Below are 20,474 nucleotides of genomic sequence, written 5' to 3'. Positions count from 1 at the left end.
TATTAATATCAATTCATCCCCTTGATTTACATTGATTAACATATTTATAGGCTTGTCTAAGAAATCCAAAGTCTACTAGGACTCTAATAACCTATTATGATTCTAATTCTAATTATAACATCCAAAATCTATTAGGACTCTAATAACCTATCATGACTCAAATTCTAATTATATTGTAACTTAACTAGCTAATCCTAATTAGACTCCAACAAATATCAATCCTAATTCAATTGTAATTAGTAGTAATCCAACTTAAAGTTTACTTAGGTCTTCCCTTTCCTCATTGAATAAATTTTAAAAGGCTTTCCCCCCGTCATTCTTGCTCGTTGTTATCAATCTTGGCAATGTCTAAGAGAATATTCTTCTTTTTCTCCTTTAAATTCCCAAAGGACGCCCTATTCCAATATTTCAATTTAGATTTAACAAAAGTTAGCTTCTTCATGAATTTAAGACCTTGCCAACCACCACCTTAACACTCCCACCACCCAAAACTAAATCTTACCTTGAAAACAGGGTGGAACAGCTACACGTTCCTTGAATACTTCTAATTTGCATAGTGCATGTACAAATTTCAAAGCTTTTGCAATTTGAAGTGGTATGCTTGGTATCTAATTTGACTCTTTCATTTTATGTTTTGGTATGGTATTTGGTAATACTTTTTTATGGATTAGAAATTCCAGCATCATATATGTGGAAACATCAAATCTTAAAGTTGGGATGAAATCAGCTGGACAAATATGACATTTCGAAGCATAAATTCATTGTAAACCCACAAAATAAATATGACATTTCAAAATAAATCCACAACATAACTTTCTTAACTTTTAAATGTGCCTATATTTTGTTTTTTCTTTTTTTTTTCTTTTGTCTTCTGTTTTTTAATCCTCTGTACTTGAAATTAAGCATGGATGCTCTTTTTGTCCACAGATTTCCCAAGGCAACCACATCCTTGTGTTTCAATTATTTCTTCACTCTAAATTTTTGCTGAAATTATTGATTTTTTTTTTTTGGACATTTTCATGGAAAATAACAATCCCATTCTACAGGTAAAACAGGCTGTGCTTGGCGTTCATGGTGTAGATGTGCAGTTCACAGGAATCAATTTCCTTGAATCTTTGGTACTTAGCACGCCTTAATCCTCACTAGTTGTTTATTGGTTTTTACTTTGGGTTTAACGTATTTTTGCCAGATTTCATGACAGGAGTCTTTTCTTTCCAGGTATCTGAATTTTCTCCATCTACTTCAACTGCCATGGGCCTTCCTAGGGAGTTTCATGAGCAGTGCCTAAAATTGTTAGAACTAGAGTATTTGAAGGTTATCCATTTACTACTGGCATCCTTTTAGCTATAACTTGTTTTCTTGCTACTCATATTGGAGTTCTCCTTTGAATATAGTATAGACCATTGTTTGTATGTAGACTTTATTTTGCATTGAGTTTATTTCTCTCTCTTTATAATTGCATTTTTTTTTAAATCATAGACATTCTACTGTTGGGCACAAGATGCTGCTGTAAGTGTCACAAGTCGAATAATAGAATCTCATTCTGCTGTACCTGAGGTTAAAGTTTGTACTGCTGCATTACGTCTCATGCTTCAAATCTTAAACTGGGATTTCCGCTACAACACAAATATGGCTAAAGGCGCAAAACCGAGTATGGATGCTTTTAACGATGGAGTTCGGCATGATATTGCTTCACCTAAGAGATCAGAGTGTATCTTAGTGCAGGTGACAAATTTGTCCTCTAATTTCTTTTGATTTTCAGCCGAAGGTTTTTCTGGCATATTGAAATGGTTATATAGAAATTATTGACCTAAGTACCTCTCATGAGAAAAGATATAATACTCATCATGTGGTTACATCATTTCTTCTTGCCATCCTTCTTACATTCATTAAGATGTTTCTAAAATATTCTTCTTCTTGGGATTCTTCTTACATTCATTAATAGGTCTCCAAAGTACAAGAATAGATTAAGCAGAAATTGCCAATTTTTAACATGCAATAATCTTTGTTTGTTCCATCTCCTTTGTTGCAATGTATTGGTGTCATTGTAATCCATGTTTTATGATGTGTACAAATCTTAAAAATGGCATAAGTAGAATATTGGCCTCATGTTTCAATGATTCATTTTAGTTGCTGTTGCTGTTGCTTTAATAACTCTCTTTCGTTCTCTCTTTCTCTCTCTCTCTCTCTCTCTCTCCCTCCCTCCCTCTTATTTTTTATCTTATATTTTATCTTTTTAGTTTTATGTTAACTGCAGCCGGGTCCTTCTTGGCGGGATGTTTTGATTTCAAATGGTCATATTGGTTGGCTTTTGGGTTTATATGGGGCACTTAGGCAAAAGTTTTCATGTGAAGGTTACTGGCTTGACTGCCCTGTTGCTGTGTCTGCAAGAAAGCTTATCGTACAATTTTGCTCCTTAACAGGAACCATATTTCCATCTGGTAAAAATTTGACATCTCTTAGATTACCTCTAATAATTAGTAGGTTATTTTTTGTTATGTTTCTTATTTTGTAGAACTGAAAGCTTGTGATGGAGGTGCATTAGTGTTCTCTTATGAATAAATCAATGAGATGATTATCTACCAGTTGCTTGTTATGGATAGCATAAGGATCTTTCTGTGTTCTCAAAATCAATTTGTCTGGTCTGAACTCCATACCTTTTGCATTGTAAGACAAATTGACATATACCTGTTCTTTGTGTGCAAGATTTTAAGTTCTGAGTTGAGCATGCTTCCTATTTTTGAGGGGATATAAACTGTGATATCTTATAATCGAATGTGTGTCATCAGTTCTGGATTTTGTAAATCGGCACTGCCATGTTTGGTTTGCTGGATAAGCAATCTGGATATAGAATATATGCATTCCTGGATATTTTCTCCCTTTGAAAATGCAGGAATTTACCTTCTGAATAGTGCTTTGATTTCTGGTAATTGGGATCATGTAATAATAACATTTGATGATTATGCTTCAATTTGGACAATCATGTTAAAAGGACAAACTAAATGAATACCAGATTTATTGAGTAAGATAACAATGAAAAAAGCTTGTTTAATTTATCATTGTTGGTCATCAAAAAATTGTGCAGGAGCTGTTTTGATATGATTAATTAATTAATCATTTTAATTCTTATTAATAAACTGAATGCTAAAAAAAAAAATTATGGGTAGAATAAATTGATAAATTAACAAAAGAATGATTAATTAGGAGTAATCCTTTATATTAAGTGTAAAGGTCTCTGATATATTGATTCTAAATTAGCTTATTGTTAATATGATGATGATAAGATAAGAAATCTAGATCTTTAAATGATTTGAAGTGTCTTTCTTCCTTGTAGGATCTGAAATTCAAACCTTTGTAGTCTAGAACTGTTTATGGCCAAAATTCTTCTTTACAAGATTCAGCCTCTAGACCTTATATATAGTAAATAAGGTTTACCAGAACATTGTTTGGCAACTTTGTGCTTTTACTAGTGGGATATAAAAATCCTACCCTTCCCATGGGATTCCTAGATGCACAAATAAGAAATATAGAGGTTGGGGCAGGGACCTATCCTATCCTTCTATCCACTCTATATTGAACAAAGTGTGCAAATATGATTTCTGTATTTACCCATTTTATTCAAAGCAAATGCTTAATACTATAGGTACTTGGAAAAAGTTTAACTCCTAGTTTAGTGAGGTAGATAATGATCATCTATTATATGTTAGGTGGACTCTCTTGTATTTTGAGGCAGCTTCGGGCTTGAAGATCAACTTGGAGAAAAGTGAGATCATCCCAGTTGGGAGGGTGGATGGGTTTAGTGGTTGGTTGGCTAACCAAATGGTTTAGTGGGTGGGGAGCCTTGTTTCTGATTATTTGTTATAGCCTTTGGGTGTATTCTTTTAAATCTTTTTCGATATGGACTAAATTGAGGAAATGTTGAAAAGGTGGTTTGTTTCTTGGACACTTTAGTATCTCTCTTGAAAAACACCGTTTATGAAAAGGATGAAGAATCCTTAATATATATATATATATATTCAAAAACTGATCAAAATATAATTGAGCTTCTCTACTAAGCAAGGAGAACTATACAAAATGGATTAGACCACATAAAACTGTACATAGATATCATCTCCTCAAACTCGGACTAAGCTCCTCTCATTGCTAACCAAGCCTTTTTGATGTACACACTGAATACTAATTGAGCTGAATGATATTGAGAGGAATGCCTTTAAAAGCGTTAGTAGAAGAGGCCTATAAAGAGGAATAAAAGTGAGGTGGATCCCAAGTGTCTTTGATGTCCTCCATTTATCCTCAAAGATCTTAACATTTCTCTCTCCTAACACGATCCAAATCAATGTGACATAAGTGATTTTCCAAAGGGCCTTGCTTGTAACAAAGCTCCCCAGAGCCTAAATGAAGTGATCATTATGTTGCCTATACTCTTGGGTTGAACCTAATCCATCCTAACCTGTTTGAATGGACTGTGCAATAACCCCAAATGCATTGGATAGTGTAGGAAGAGGTGGTTAATTGCCTCTCCATTCTCTATACATCAGATGCACCAATCATGGTAAACGCTTTGAAAGGTCTTCTCAACTGTAACATGTTATTGGTATTTACCTTTTTGTGTGCCATAAGCCAAACAAAGGCCTTGACCTTAGACAAGACTTTAGATTTTCATAAAAAATTGGTTGGATAGAAAGGAACAAGATTTGATATATTGGACAAGGTTAAAAAGGAATAGTTTAATGGGAATGAGCCTAAAGAGGACAATGACCAGCCTCTTGCATTTGAAACGGTTGGAGATGAGTGCATGAGAGTGAGAGATGACCCGAGTCTTTTAAGGTACTTGTAGAATAAGAAGGATTGGAAGGTAAATGGAATACATTTCTTCTTTTATTTCAATTTGTACATCCCACATATTTATACAAATACTCCTAGTACAAAAAATGGAAAAGGATTGGAAGGTAAATGGAATACATTTCTTATTCTATTTCAATCTATACATCCCACAGATTTATACAAATACTCCTAGTACAAAAAATGGAAACTTTCCTAACCTAATTCTATGAAATCCCTTTGATTATAGGATTGTTCTAATCCTCTCCTTAATTACAAAAATATAGAACTATATTCTTTCCTAATTACATTCTTCCACACTCCCCTTCAAGCTAGTGAATAGATGTTTTCCATTCCCAACTTGGATATACTTGCTTGAAACGTTGTATTACTTAAACCTTTGGTAAGTATATTTGCAAGTTAACGGTTAGTAGATACATAAGGAATATAGATCAACCCACTATCTAGTTTTTCCTATATAAAATGTTTGTTATAGATCCCAGTTATAATTTGTTGCCAATGATAATGAAACTTTGATCCTATTCATCTTGGCAACTGGGGCAAACATCTCTAAATAATCCACGTCATATGTCTATATCCTTTAGCCATCATTCTCGCCTTATACCTTTCTAATGTTCTATTTGCTATATACTTAATAGTATAGGTCCACTTACATCCCACTAGTCTTTTTGTTGCAGGCAAATTTACCAACTCCCAAGTTTTATTTTTCTCCAAGGCCTCCATTTATGCATTTATAGCTTGTCCCCAATTTTCATTAGATAAAGCCTCAAATAGAATGGTTGGAATATGAATATTGTTCAAATATGTAAGAAAGCTATTATGGATGGAGACAACTTTTCAAATGATACAACATGGGAAAGTGGATACAATAGACATTTAGTGCATTCCCTCATTCCCTCCTTGATGGCAATAGGGAGGTTTTGGTCTATGGGTTTTTCAAACTGAAGTTTTGACTTGGTTTGTAAGGGAGGATGAGAGACCGTTACCTCATTTTGTGAAGTCAGTTCAGATTCTTGGACTTGTATTAGTTGAGGAATTGCAACTTTCTTCCTTTAAGTATACTTTTCCAATCATTCAATTCTTAGGAGTAGGCTCAATGGATGACTTGGGTTCAAAGTAGGGTAAAGATACTGGATCAGACACTTTAGGAGGGTCAATACGATCAATGAGAGGTATAGATACTGGATCAAACACTTTAAGGTCAATAAGGTCAATGAGAAAGGGATCACTGAAATAGAAGTCCTGATACTTGTCTTCCTTGATGGAATTCTCCCCTTGAATATAAAGAGTGAGAAAATAAGACTCACTTTCGTTGAAAGTAATATTAGTTGAGACAAAAAAAAAATTGGATGGTGGATGATAACACTTATATCCCTTTTAAGTTAATGAATATCCTAAAAAAATACATTTGACTCCTCTTGGATCCAATTTTCCTCAGTTTGGGCTGTGAATATGCATGAAGGACACACCCAAATATCTTAGGAATGAGATGGTTTATGGTTCTCTTATTAGGATAAAATAATGAGAGTATTTTTATGGGACTTTTCAAACCTAAGATTCTAGAAGGTAATCGGTTTATGAGATGTGTGGGGTTTAGGATAACTTCCCCTCAATGAGATTTAGGCACATGTTTTGAAACAAAAAAGCTCATGTTGTATCATGAAGGTGACCATTTTTCCTCTCAACAACTCCATTTTGCTATGGGGTGTTTACACATGATGACTCATGAATTATACCATCATGATGAAAGTATGGAGTTAGAACTTGATTGAAATAATCTCCAGTGTTGTCAGATCAAAACCTTTTGATAGTGACACCAAATTAGTTTTTTTATCATGTTATGGAAATTTAGGAGAACAAAACTTACATTATATTTTGTTTAAGTAAAAAGATCCAAGAAACCCTAGTACAATCATCGATGAAAGACACAAACTAACCTGCCCTAGATATATTTGGAACAAGGTAAGGACCCTAAATATCACTATGAATTAAATGGAAAGGTTCTGAACTTTTTTTATTATTGATTGCTTAAGGTAACCAAAGATTTAAGACAAGGAGATACTATTTCCCCGTGCCTATTCATTATTTATAATTTGCAGATGATACCATCTTTTTCTCCAAATCTTCAATAGAAGATCTACAAAACCTTAATCTAAATTTATTGGTTTTTAGGAACTTATCAGGGCTTAAGATATGTTGAACTACTAATTTTCCTAAAAGATTAAGCTTATAGGATTTTTATCCACAATGTATATGCTCTTTAATATCCTCCTTCATGTGCAACCTTGTACTCGCAAGTGGAGTGACACACAGGTTTGTAGGCAAACAACTATAAGCAACCTCTTTTAGGCTTGCACATGGGGTTGATAAATTGGAGAAATAAATATTATGCAATGAGGCTTGAACACATGGCCTCCTGCCTAACGAGACTCTAATACCATGTTAAACTATCAATTTTCCTAAAAGCTTAAACTTGTAAGATTTAGGTCCACAATGTATAACATACTTTTTACCAAAATCAATTTAGATAAGAGCATTCTTGCTAATATCAACACAAGTCAAGACTAATCTCTAGGTTTGCTTCTATGCTTGGATGTCAAATCTTAAATTGGCCTTTATCTTATCTAAGTTTCCCATTAAGGGGAACCTGAAGGCAAACACATATTGGGTTCTATTGATTGATAGAATTTTGAGAAGATTGAATGGGTAGAAAAAAAACATTTTTGTCACTAGGATAGAATAACTTTAATTTAGACATAAACGTATAATATCTCAAGCTATTTTTTATCTGTTTTCAATATTTCAACATCAATAGCATCAAAGATTAAGAAATTGCAAAGAGATTTTCTCTTGTTAGAGTTTGAAGGTCAAGGAGGGCAAAAGGCTCATCTTATCAATTAGAACATAGTTTGTAAGCCTAAGAAGTTTGGAGGTTTAGGATTGAAGAAGATCCCTTTGAGAAATACTGCTCTTTTAGGGGAGTGGCTTTGGAAGCTCCACAAGGAAACTTTTTCCCTTTGGTATCAAGTTATTTTGGGAATTTGGGAGACACATCCTAATGGAAGGAACAACAACATTCTGACCAAATGGTCATATTGGTGCCCTTGGAAGCCAATTGCACAGATTTTCCAGTTTTTTATTCACACTTGTTTTGTGGTGGGTGATGACATGAGAATTCACTTTTGGGAAGATTTATGATTGGGGGATCAACCTTTATGTTCATGGTTAAAAGTCTCTATTTTAACCATCCTTGGCAATGTGTCTTCTTTTTCTTGGAACCTTAACTTCCATCACAACCTGACTAATTTGAAGATTGAGGACTATGGAAGAATGTAATTAGGAAAGATTATAGTTGTATATTTTTATAATTAAGGAGAGGATTAGGACAATCCCATAATCTAGGGGATTTGATAAAATTAGGTTAGGAAAGTTTCTATTTTTTGTGCTAGGAGTATTTGTATAAATATGTGGGATATAAATATTGAAATAGAGGAAGAAATTTATTCCATTTACCTTTCAATTCTTCTTATTCTATGTGGTATCAAAGCCTTAGGCTCTTAAATCTAGAAATATATATATATATATATTATCAGAAACGAAGAATAGTGTATTAATAGTAGTAAAGATACAAGAGAAGGATGAGAGGTCCTTCCCTCAAAATACAAAATCTGATCAAAGTAAGAATACACCCCTCTATAGAAAACTATATACAAAGATAATCCCCAACTATCTCAAACTTTTAAATCACAAACCACAATCCAATTGAGTTGTAAAACACTAAGAGGAAGTCCTTTAAAAGCAACAATACAAGAGGCCTATAGAGAGGAATAGAAATGAAGTAAATTCCATAACATCCCTTCCGATCTCCCCTTATTCTAAAAAATCCTAGCGTTTCTCTCTTGCCACAATCCACAACAAAGTGAGGCAAGCGATTTGCTAAAGTGTCTTGCCTCTAATTGAATTCCTCAAACCTCTAAATGCAATAATTATCATGTCTTCAATACTCATTGGTGGAACCTAATCCAACCTTACTAGATTGAAGAGTTTGTGCCGAAGCCTAGCAGTTAAAGGGCAATGTAGAAAAATGTGGTCAATCGATTCTCCATTTCCTTCGCATAGAATGCACCACTAAGGACAAAGGGATTTGTAGGGTCTTCTCAACTGAAGCTTGTCATTGGTGTTTACCTTTCCATGTACCACTAACCAAGCAAAGGCCTTAACCTTTGAAGGGGCTTTTGATCTCCACAAAAACTTGGTCGGAAGGAACAAGACAAGATTTTAGAAATTTGACAAGGGTAAGAAAAAAGATTTAACAGTAAACAAAGCCTATTGTCTTTGGGGAATTGGGAGATAATTCATTTTTGGGAAGATTTGTGCAATAGCCTTCCCAACCACTAGACGAATATATGGGGAGAAATCCTAGGAAACTTGTGTAATAGTCTTCCAAGGACATTTGTGTGACCATCTAACCACCATGTTGGCGTCCCATCCATTAAGATGCGTCCCATAGATACTCGCAATAACCTGATGCCACAAACCACTTCTTTCCCTAGGGAACCTTCAAAGCTATTTCCTTAAGAGAGCATTATTTCTCAAGGAAGTCTTCCCAAATCCCAAACCTTTCAACTCCTTTGGCCTACAAATAACATCCCACCTGATAAGATGATCTTTCTTCCCTTCCCCCACCCCGGATCAAAGGAAATCCCTTCGTAGTTTCTCAATCTTTGAGGCTATTGATGCTGGGATCTTGAAGAGGGAGAGGAAATAGCTAGGGATGTGAAACAGACTTGGCTGAATTAAAGTAATCCTCCCCCCTGAGACAAAAGAGTCTTTTTCCACCCATCCAACCTTCTCGATATTCTCTCAACCACCGGATCCCAAAAGAAAAAAAGATTTCTTTTCGGATTTCTTGTTGAGTTGTAGATCATAGTCGATCTTCATTGTTGAGCTTACGGTTTCCCTCACATCTGAGTCGATCTTCATTGTCAACCTTAAGGTTTCCCTCTGTTGCAAACACAGCCTCGTACTCACTCCACAAACTCAGATCATGAACTCAACAATTGGATACCTCAGTTTTCATCCTCACGCCATTCTCTTGACGCTGACGTCCTTGTGAACTCGTCGTGAAACCAAAATCATGCCCTCGACTTTGCATTTGTACAAATCTTCTTTCCCACAAGCCTCATACCCCTAGGGTTTCATAATTAGATTTAAGGTTAGGCATTCCACTTTTGATCTATATAGTATTAGTTGATAAAGATAGATTTTACTAGGTTTGTTTTTATGAGTTTGGCTAGATTCCTTGACTGAGCATGTTTCATTTGTTTTCTTGGATGTTGAAGTCTCAATTAGGCCCAAATCAATCCTTTTGAATTGAACCAAACTAATCTCAATATGCTTGGTTTGGTTTGATTTTTCTCGCCACATAGGTGTGGTTCGGTTTGCTTCAGACACAAACCGATCAAGTTGGTTCGTCAAAATGTTACCTAATAACTGACCAAACTGAGCCTTCTTACACCCATACTTATACAAGTAGGTCTAAACTCTGAGATTTTTTTAGTTTGACTCTTTTTTGGCACAAGCAATGAAGGTAGCATTAATGCTTTGGTTTAGTACTTGTTATTGTGGAACTCTCAAGAAACCCTTAAAATCCTCCTTGATTACATCCCAACCCTCCTAAAACATTGCAATGTTGAATCTCTTATGCCTAGATGCCTTTTCCTTAATTGAAATGCGACATTGTAAACCTCCTCTTCTAAGAATGGGTGGTCTAGCCATGCAACCTTCTTTATTGAAATGGGAGACCAATTCAATCCTTCTAAGCTCCAAGAGTTGCCAAGGGGCTTGGAGTGTAACTTTCTAAAAAAATGTACTATCTCCTCCAAGATGTTTTCAATGTTATCTAGAATTACCTCATCTTCAAACAATGAGGACTTTTTGAATTTTTTTATTTTGCCTACTATTGGCCACCCTTTGGAAATACTTGGAATTACACTTCATTCTTTTTCAACATGACCTTAGCTTTTTGTCTCTAGTGCACCTCTTCCTTTAGCAAAATATCCCTTAGTTCCCTTTCCCTTAAGACCTTCATTGTTAAAGTTCAGGAGTTAAATTTCCTTCTTGCTCACCAACATCAATGCTAACGATGTCTGAAAGAAATTTATTTATTTATTTATTATAATCTTTTTTCAGTTGTGATTTGACAAATTGTAGTTTCTTCATGATTTTATGACCTTCCCAACCTTTCACCTGTCACTCACTCCACTAAAGCCTAAATCTTTTCTTGAAATCTAGGTATGGTAACCAAATGTTTTGAAACCTAAATGGGTTCAACCCCACTTGAATGGATTGGTTTCTAGAATGATTAGACAACGATTAGGAGTCAATCTGGAAAGCACTTCTTAGAGGGGATCCCACTTGTTTGAATACAGAAGTCTATCCAACCTCTTCCAAATTGGAATTCTTGCATGTTTGACCATGTGAAAGACCCAATTCTAAGAGGAGGGTCTATTAATTCACTTTCTCTTATGAATCTATCAAAATCCTTTATGTTTGAGGTTAAACTAGAACTACCTAACTTTTCTACAATTCCTCTTACTATGGTAAAATCCTCTCTCCTACCCTAACACACACACCATTTCGAAAAAGTTAGTCTAAAAAGGTTTTGTAACTCCATCTAGAAATCCTACTTGAGATTCAAAATATTAGGCCCATAAACCGAGGCAAGCCAAAAAAATCCCCTAAAACATCTTTCTATCTTGCCAATACTTTTCTAGTTGACCTTTGTTACTCTTAGAATGGTGAGAAGCAGATTGGAGGGATCTAAAAGTGAGTTCCTTTTGAGTGGGTGGATTGGGGGTGGGGGAGATTTTAGGGGGTGGAGGTGGGTTGGTTTGGGAGGCCATTGAGATAAGAAGATTCACTTAGTTGGTGGCAAGTATATGCTTGAAAAGTCTGATGTTAGCTTGGGTATTAGGAATTTTAGGCCTCTTAATATGCCTTACTTGGTAAGTGGCTTTGGAGGTTGTAGTGGAGCATGGCAGGTTTCGGAGAAAGGTGATTGTTGAAAGCATGGAGAAATGGAGGGAGGTTGGTACACTATAGAAGGTAGAGAAGTTGAACTCCTTTTCTAGTTCTAGTGTTAAGTAGATAAGCTGGTTTGGAAGATTGATAGAAAGGGCTTGTTTGGAGTTATATGGTCTATAATTTGTTAAATGAGTGAGAAGCTGCTACTTTCCTATCTAATTTGCTTTTTTGAAATTTGAGGGTGCCTTATTTTTATTTTTTTGTTTTTTCTTTTGTTTTTGTGTTTTTGTGTTTGTTTTTTTGTTTTTTTGTTTTTTTTTTTTGTGTGTGTAAATCCTTGCCCAATCCTTACCATTGGGCATCTCATCGGGATAGGGTGAAAGCTGGTCAATTGGTTTTACCTTTGCAGACAAGATTCTGAATCAGCAGTCACATTCTCAGCCTTCATGATTGGCTGCTGCATTATGGTCCTAGATTTTCTGTCCATCGGGTGTTTTTGTGTTTTGGGTTCTTCCTTGTTTTCTGGGCATCAAGCGGGAGATAGTTTGGAAGTTGATTTCTCTGCCTGTTCTAGATGGTCTAGAAAAAGGCACAATATCAGAACACTTAAAGGATTGGAGTAATCTGGTCTGGAAGCAAAAATATGTTCTTGAAGACCTTTCTATTCTATTGATATTATGGGCATGGGTTAGGTATTGGCATGTGCTGTACTGGCTTTAGCTTTTTCTCCTTTTGTGTTTGTACATGGTTTACACCCCTGCTTTTATTTGGAGCTTTTATTAATTCATTTACCATATTTGCCAAAAAGCTCATTCAGGTTAACTAAATTTTTAGTGATGTATTACGCACTTGCTCCTTCACTTGAGCTTCAATCTACTTCTGCTAAGTCATATTATCTCCTCAACTCTTCAATTACATTGTTCCTTTAATCATATAGCAGCATGGGTATTTTCGTGGGAGTCGTGGGTTACACCTGAAAAAAGGATTTCCTAAATAGAAATAGTGCATGTAATTGATTAGATTGGTGGAACCAATATGATAGTGGTTCTGACTCTTTTAATGTTTATGTGCCATGGTTTAATTGTTATGTGAAATGTTCACCTACATTCACTATTTGGCTTGTTCCATTTTCATCAATATATTCCATCTGATTGGATAGCCTAGGATTTTTATTCCTTAATCTTCCTTCCCTTGCTTCTGGGAAAAAATGTGGCTTAAAATCCAAAGAAACTGAGTTTAGACAAGGTTCCTAGTATTAATCCGGATCTTCTCATCTTTGTTGTGCTTGGTTTGCAAAAAACTTACCTTGAGAAAAGTTAAACTTCTTTGACCTGAGCTGGGATATACTTTCACCCAATGTCTGCTGGAGTTTCTTTTCTGGCCTAAAGGCACATGAGTTGTCTTTAAAGTGTCCTCTTTAATCAGGAAATGTCTGTCAAAGTGAATATTTCAATCTCAATTTTCCTTGCTCATCTTCCTTGTAGCCTTCTCTACTTTTCTTAATACTATCATGTCTCTTTCCAGCTGTGACCCAGGGTACCATTGGCACACCCCATATAAAGCCACTAATTCCACTGCAATTGATGATTTTTGTCCTTTGCTATTCAAACCATTGAAAGTGTTAGTGATAGGTGATTTTGAGAAGATTTCGGCAACAGAGTAATCTTTTCATAAACCTCGAGAAATTTTAGAGGATGCAGTCATATCCATCAAAACTCTATTATGTACCTAAAAAAGTGAGGTTAGGCATTGTCCTGGAAAATAACATGCGATATGAATGAAAATTGTCTTTGGAAATTTTGGTATCACAGCCCTGTACCTAATTTTTATGTGTGAGTCCTATGAGGTTAAACCTGTTTTTGTTTTTGTCCCTAACGAGTGAGTTGTTCTTGATCATCTAGCCAATATGCAAGAACATCATCTTCTACAACTGCTATCTGGAATTATACCGTGGATCGATCCTCCTCATGCTGTTTCACAAGCTATTGAATGTGGAAAGAGTGAAAGGTTATATTCTTGTAAATGACCTTTTCTGTCTTCATTTTATGTTCCATGTTCTTACAATTTTTTTGAAGCCTCACATATTCTCTGGTTTTTTCAGTGAGATGCTTGATGGTTGCCGGGCATTATTATCTATGGCAACTGTGACTACTCCCACTGTGTTTGACCAACTCTTGAAATCTGTAAGGTTGGTGACAATTTTTCATGGTAGAATTTTGTTGTCATTTTGAGTTAAACAAAGGTTGCCTATACTGCAGCATCCTAATATAATATCATGTATGAAATGATGTAATTTTGATTTTTTTTTTTTCTGTTATTCAGCCCTTTTGGCACTCTTACTCTGCTATCAACATTGATGTGTGAAGTGATTAAAGTCCTAATGGCGACAAACACTGAAGAGGAGACGTGGAGTTGGATGGCACGCGATATTTTATTAGATACGTGGACCACCCTTCTCATAGTATGTATTTTTGTCACACTATTATATTTGATATCTTGTTATCATATTCATGCAAATATTTAAGTGTCCTCTTACATCTTTATCAGCGTCGTTTAAATAGAGGCTTTACGACAGTGTTGGTTTAATGCCCGTGGTCACACATTATTTTTACCTGTGGCTTGCATTTGATATAAATAAGACATGGTTGCTTTTTTATGTTTTATTTTTTTATTTTTATCATGAAATGTGTTTTTCTTGTTAATGTACTCATGCAACCATGCAAGTATCCTCTTTATATTTATCAATGTCTCTTCATAGTATTGATTTAATCCTCATTCCTCTGGTAAGACATTATTATTATATATGAAAATTTATGTCTAGTTTGCATTTTAGAGGGTTTTAATCAATATGACATACTTGCTTTCGAACATAAAGTTCATTTCTCTTCCTAAGCTTAGAGTAGTGTTTGATTTGTTTAGTAGCATTTCATCAAACTAAAAGAACTTTTAATGTTCTTTCCCAGCCAATGCATAGCATAGGTGAGAATGCTAGGTTTCCATCAGAAGGAATAAATGCTGCAGCCAATCTCTTTGCCTTGATTGTAGAGGCTGAGCTAAGGGGTAATTTTGATGTTTTATTTCTTTTCTGTTTCTGCATTCTGGTTATCCTTTTCTTGCCATCTCATAGCATTACCTTTTTGCGTTCTAGCTGCTTCTGCATCAGCTTTCAATGACGATGAAGACTCTCAATACCTTCAGGCTTCTATTTCTGGTGTGCAATTAAGCTTAACAAAACATCTCTTTACTAAGTTTCCAGTCATGATTGTTAGTCATCATGATCATAATTCTTGTTGTCATTGTTTGCTCTTATGTTTTCTTTCCAGCCATGGATGAAAGGTTAAGCTCTTATGCTCTTATTGCAAGAGCTGCAATTGACGTTGCGATTCCTTTACTCACAAGACTGTTTACTGAGCGTTTTGCACGGCTCCATCAGGTGCTTTTTCCACTTCATTTTAAGAATTTATATTCAGTGTAAACCTTATACTAGCTGTTGGGTTGATAATGGTATGTTATCTTCTTATCTAATGCAATTATTGAAACTTTTCCTGTGACTAATTTTCCCCCAATATTCCACATGATCTGGATCATCTGCTAGAAGGCGGTTTACTATTAGCTGTTGCATAATTAAGATGGCAGCCTGGCATTCTGTTTGAATGGTGCAAGAATGATATCACTTCATGATAGATTGTCAACCTAGCCAAGTCTTCTGACTTGTGGGTTTTATAAATGAAAAAGATTTGTGGAAAATTTTGGTCATTAATGAATTCCTAATTTAAACCTAGTTCTGGGATTTGTATTTTCAGCCAAAAGTTGTTACTGGTGTGTGTTATGTGTCTGGATTATGGCAGAGCAGTGGATCATCTCTTTCTTTATTGTCCCAGCTGTGTTAGAGCTTTTGGCAGTAGGTTGTTAGACTTGTTGGGATTGATTGAGTTCCTCCTAGGGGTGTGGTTGACATGTTGATCTTCACTTTTTGGTGCTTGGTTTGGAGGCAGAGTTCTGTGGTTGGTGGTATGCCTCCCTTAGATTTGGTTGATATGCCTTTAGAAGAATGACCAGACTTTTGAGGACAACTGGAGGACTTCAAATGCATCTTTGGATGTACTTTAGTTCCTATCCTCCTTCTGGGCATCCATCTAAGTTTCTGTACACTGCTGAATAGGGTATCACTAGATTGGAGGCTTGCTTGTATTGTCAGATGGAGGATCATGGAGGTGAGAGCTAAGTGGAAACCTCCTTGAGCAGGGCAACTTTTGAGTTCAATTTTGATGGATGCTGGTTGGGAAAACCTTGGTCAGTTAAGGATTAGAGTTGTGATGGGGAATCAGTATGGTAGTGTGTTGAGGGCTTTCTCTAAACCTGTTGGACTACGAATAGCTATAGAGAGAGTTTTAGATTGCCCTTTCTCTTGCATTTGATTCTTAGCAAATATTGTTGCCCAACCCAAAAGCCGGTCAGTTGGTGTCTTTTGCGGGATATTTTTATCCCTCAAGGGAATTTCCTTGTAAGCCTTCACATTTTTGTGACAGTCTTAAGCTGTGTAAGATTGTTTTACTAAAGCATTAGAGCAGGTTTTATAATCCTTTTGTTTTGATCCAGTATTGTGAGTTTAGGAGGGAGTTCCCTTCCTAAGGATCTTTTTGGAAAGTTAGAAGGCCCTTTGATGTCTCTTTATCTGCATCAATCAATAAATTTGTTTCATCAAGTTTTGGAAAAAAAAAAATGGTGTCAGAGATTGAGGCCCGTTTGGAAGGCCTCTGATTGCCTAGATCTCTGAGGCTGTTTAGTTTATTGGAGGAAGATTTTCATGGGGTTCAAAGGAGAAGCAAGGACCATGGAAACTTGATGTGTAGCTAAGATTAATCATGGATATTGCTAGATGCTTGTGATGTTCCTTCTTCTGGGATCCTCACCTAGAAAAATACATCATAGATCATTCAGCAAGATGAGGGGTTGCACAATTAGGTTTTTAAGGAGTGGCAACACAGTTTTGTATGTCTACTTTTTGAAATGTGCTTTTGATGGATCTCCTCTTTTCTTAGTTCTGGTTTCTGGATGTAGGCCCTTCTCCTTTTGGTCAGGTTCTGTATTTGTGAAGGACATCTCTCATCCTCTTTCCCATTTTGTTTTCAATCCGGTGAATTTGTTGTTTCTGATGAAATAAAGAAAAAAGAATTTCTTGGAGTTTGTTGAGGGTGAAAAAATGTACAAAATATAATATTTGAGTTATACATAATTTTAAATGCCTTTTAACTTTCTGATATATGTATGTGTGCATGTGTGTGTTTCCTGTTAAATTGTGTGATTTTTAGATGTTATACATGATTGGTTGAAGCTGAAGTTTGAAGTTCTATTTTTATTCTTTTGCCAGGTGGGTATCATGGCCAATCTCATGTTTGTATAGTTCTATGATTAATCAAACTGGTTGTTAGTTGGGAGTTTTCTAAAGTGCTTGAAGCATTTTTTTGGAGATAAGAGGCTATCTGGACAGTCTAGTAGGTGCCACCTTAATTTTCTAAAAGAAGTATTCTCATATATGTGTAGTTGTCATTGTTTAAATGGTTCTTGTCGACAGGAAGGTTGCTGAAGCGGTTGGGAATTTTTTTGCATAAACCTCAAATATATTTTTTCTCTGCTTCAGGCCATTTCCATTATGAAAGTTTGGTAGGAGGAATAGAGGCTCCTCAGACTCCCTAAAAACCCCCACTCCACATGGTTGTTTAAGAATTTCATCAAAATGGTGCCTAACAGGCACAGTAATCATACAAGGTGTGCAGGACAAAACAGGAAAAAGGAAGAAACTGAAAAGTAACTCTCTTAACTACCACTTTCCTATTATCTACGAAGTCAAGAAAGGAAAAATTATGAATCCCCCAACATTGCTAAACCACAAAAACAAAGCCTTAAGAAGACCATCTTTCACAGCTTGACCTTTCCACACCACACCTTCAAACACTCTTTTGTTTCACTCTCTTTACATGAACTAAAAGAAATATGATGGGATTTTCTTCCCTTGCACCTTGAAATTCTAACCTATGAAGCTGGCACGTGAAGTAACACACCTTTAACCAACTGGAGGACCCAAGAAAACACAAGCAAGGAGAAGATGAGATGTCACAAGCTTAACACTCATTTGACCCCAATTTGCAATTAATAAGAATTCTCTTTTTTCTTGTGGAGGAAACACTAATCATTCATTAGATTTCCCCTCAAACTGCCTCCAGAGGAGAAAAGACCCACCTTAGAAGGTAAATTTGGTCTTCGCATCTCTTTAGCTAGGAAGTTGGAATACCCCCTATCAAAGGCTATATTATGATCTGATAGAGGAAGAGCCATTCCAAACGAACTTATCTATCAAGCCATTGTAGTCAAAGGGTTCAGAGCCCGTAAAAAGGACTCAGCAAAGGCTAACTCCCAGCCTCAGAAGCTCCTCTAAACCTTGGATTCCAGCAAGCATGTGGGCCCCATCACTCTCATTTTATGCAGTTGGTCACAGAATATTTTCCCTTTTTTTTTATAAGCAAACAAAAAGTACATATCAACAAGAACTAATCAATTAAAAAGGACGGGGGGTCGGTGGGGTGTGTATCTGATCTAGTTAATTTTAACGAACTGTGATTATGGCTATACGGGTTCTGTTGCTTAAGCATTACCCTGAGACTAAAATTTGATGATGGAAGGACATATGTGACAATTGGTATTATCTTTATGTTCAATCCTTTTCTGCCATGTGTGCATAAGTTAGTGATGGTTTCAAATCATTCATCTTACTTTCTCATTTCTTGAGTTCATCATATTGCTTGTAGGGCAAAGGCATAACTGATCCAACTGAAACTTTGGAAGAACTCTACTCATTATTACTGATAACTGGACATGTTCTCGCAGATGAAGGAGAGGGAGAAACACCTTCGGTAATTTTATTTTTTTCTTTCAGTTAATTTCTAACTATGGTTCTTGCAAGTACACCCAGTATATGATTGATTATTTGCTTTTAGAAGTCCAAAGTGCTATATTCATTTAAGGTGACCATGTAATTCTCTTGGCAATTTTTTGTCTATTTACTTGATTTAGCATTATCTAAGATATGCACTATTGAACATTCAGTATGTGAGATTCTGGCATATGGAAAAAAGGATATTCCATAGTCATAGGAACATTTGGCATCTCTACATTGAAATACTTGTTTAGTAGTCACATAGATGCATCAATTTACCAGCACATAGCCACAATTATCCTGTTTCATACATAAACTGCTAAGTTTGCTTATCAAAGGCAACTAACTGGCCTAGTTTGATAATCACAATGGCAACTTGCTGGTGTAGTTTCATGATGCTAGAGAAGCTCCCTCTCTCCTTATCTCTCTCTCTCTCTTTTCCCCTACTGCTCCCTTTCCCTCTCACTCTCACTCTTTACTAGGAGTTATCTTGTTCAATACATAAATTGCTAAGTGCGTTTATTGCAGCAAGCTAATCAGAGGCAACTAACTGTTGTTCTAATGTGAAGATGACAAGGCAACTTGTTGGTGTAGTTTCACAATACTAGAGAAGCTCTCTATCTCTCTATCTATCTATTTCTCCCCCATCTGCCCTCCCCTTCCTCTCTCTCTCCCCCTCTCCAAATATCTCCCTTCCTCGTTCCTTCCCCCTCCTCTCTCTAGCTCATTCCATCTCTCTCTCTCTCTCACTCAACACCCCCCCTTCATTTTTAACTTCTACTTTATAATTCTTATAACACTCGCCCCTCCCCTCTCCCAGTCTCCCTCCCCACCCTCTCTCTCTCTCTCTCTCCCTCTCCCTCTTTCTATTCCACCCCCCCCCCCCCCCCCCCCCTCCGCTTCTCTCATTTTTAATTTCTACTATATTATTTTTATAGCACTAGTCATATTTATTAACCTAACTAGAATCCTAGTTTAGAACCTACTTTTCTTATTCTTTGATTTCTAATTTTAGATTCTGCTATTTACTGAGTACTTTGTTTCTGACCTTCCCCCTCTTTTTCTGGTGCTTGTTTCTCCTCTTATTCTGTTAAATATCAATTTTTTAGTTTAGAGTTTGGTGCCATTATTGTAAACTGTGGATTGGGATTTCTGCTCTTGTAGTATGTGAAATCTATCAGTTTTGTGACTTAAAATTCTAATTCTTGACTTAAACTATTTGATACTCAGGTTCCAATGGCTATACAAACCCATTTTGTGGACATTGTAGAAACACATAAACATCCTGTTGTTGTACTTTCTAGGTAAATCTCTTGCTTTTTCTTTACTAAGCCTGTACCCAATAATAGTAGTATTATATCTTTTTTGTCTAGGCGAAGCCAATATACAGTACATCATACTAGTGATTTGTGGCTAAGTGAGCTGTCATCTGGATTTTCCATTGCCTTTGAACTGATTGGAAGCATCATGCTGCCCTAACTACAGCACTACCAGTCTGAAATGATTTGTCCCTTTCTTCAGAGGGTACCTATGGTTACGGTTCTGAAAATAACAGTGGTCAATGGATACAATCACAATAAAATAAATCTCAATGTCAAGCTCACACAAGAATCACTTGATTTATGTGGTTTGGAAAGACTTTCTCACAACTATCTCCAATGAGAGCTGCAAC

General features: G+C 36.0%; 1 protein-coding gene across 2 annotated transcripts in view; it reads left to right on the top strand.

The window, feature by feature from the left end:
• Positions 1–20,474, top strand: part of LOC100253500 (uncharacterized) — a 118,653-nt gene that overhangs the window by 51,786 nt on the left and 46,393 nt on the right. For both annotated transcript variants that reach the window (XM_010661910.3, XM_002266572.5), the window contains exons 6-17: positions 1,047–1,118; positions 1,219–1,314; positions 1,480–1,725; positions 2,258–2,441; positions 13,770–13,875; positions 13,970–14,056; positions 14,191–14,329; positions 14,832–14,928; positions 15,017–15,079; positions 15,192–15,301; positions 18,675–18,779; positions 20,033–20,106. In XM_010661910.3, coding sequence (XP_010660212.1) covers positions 1,047–1,118; positions 1,219–1,314; positions 1,480–1,725; positions 2,258–2,441; positions 13,770–13,875; positions 13,970–14,056; positions 14,191–14,329; positions 14,832–14,928; positions 15,017–15,079; positions 15,192–15,301; positions 18,675–18,779; positions 20,033–20,106 — 1,379 coding nt within the window. The remainder of the gene's footprint in view (positions 1–1,046; positions 1,119–1,218; positions 1,315–1,479; positions 1,726–2,257; positions 2,442–13,769; positions 13,876–13,969; positions 14,057–14,190; positions 14,330–14,831; positions 14,929–15,016; positions 15,080–15,191; positions 15,302–18,674; positions 18,780–20,032; positions 20,107–20,474) is intronic.

This window comes from Vitis vinifera, chromosome 14 (genome assembly GCF_030704535.1).
Source record: "Vitis vinifera cultivar Pinot Noir 40024 chromosome 14, ASM3070453v1".
In the NCBI taxonomy this organism is placed as follows: domain Eukaryota; kingdom Viridiplantae; phylum Streptophyta; class Magnoliopsida; order Vitales; family Vitaceae; genus Vitis; species Vitis vinifera.
This window is presented reverse-complemented; position numbering and strand designations above follow the sequence as displayed.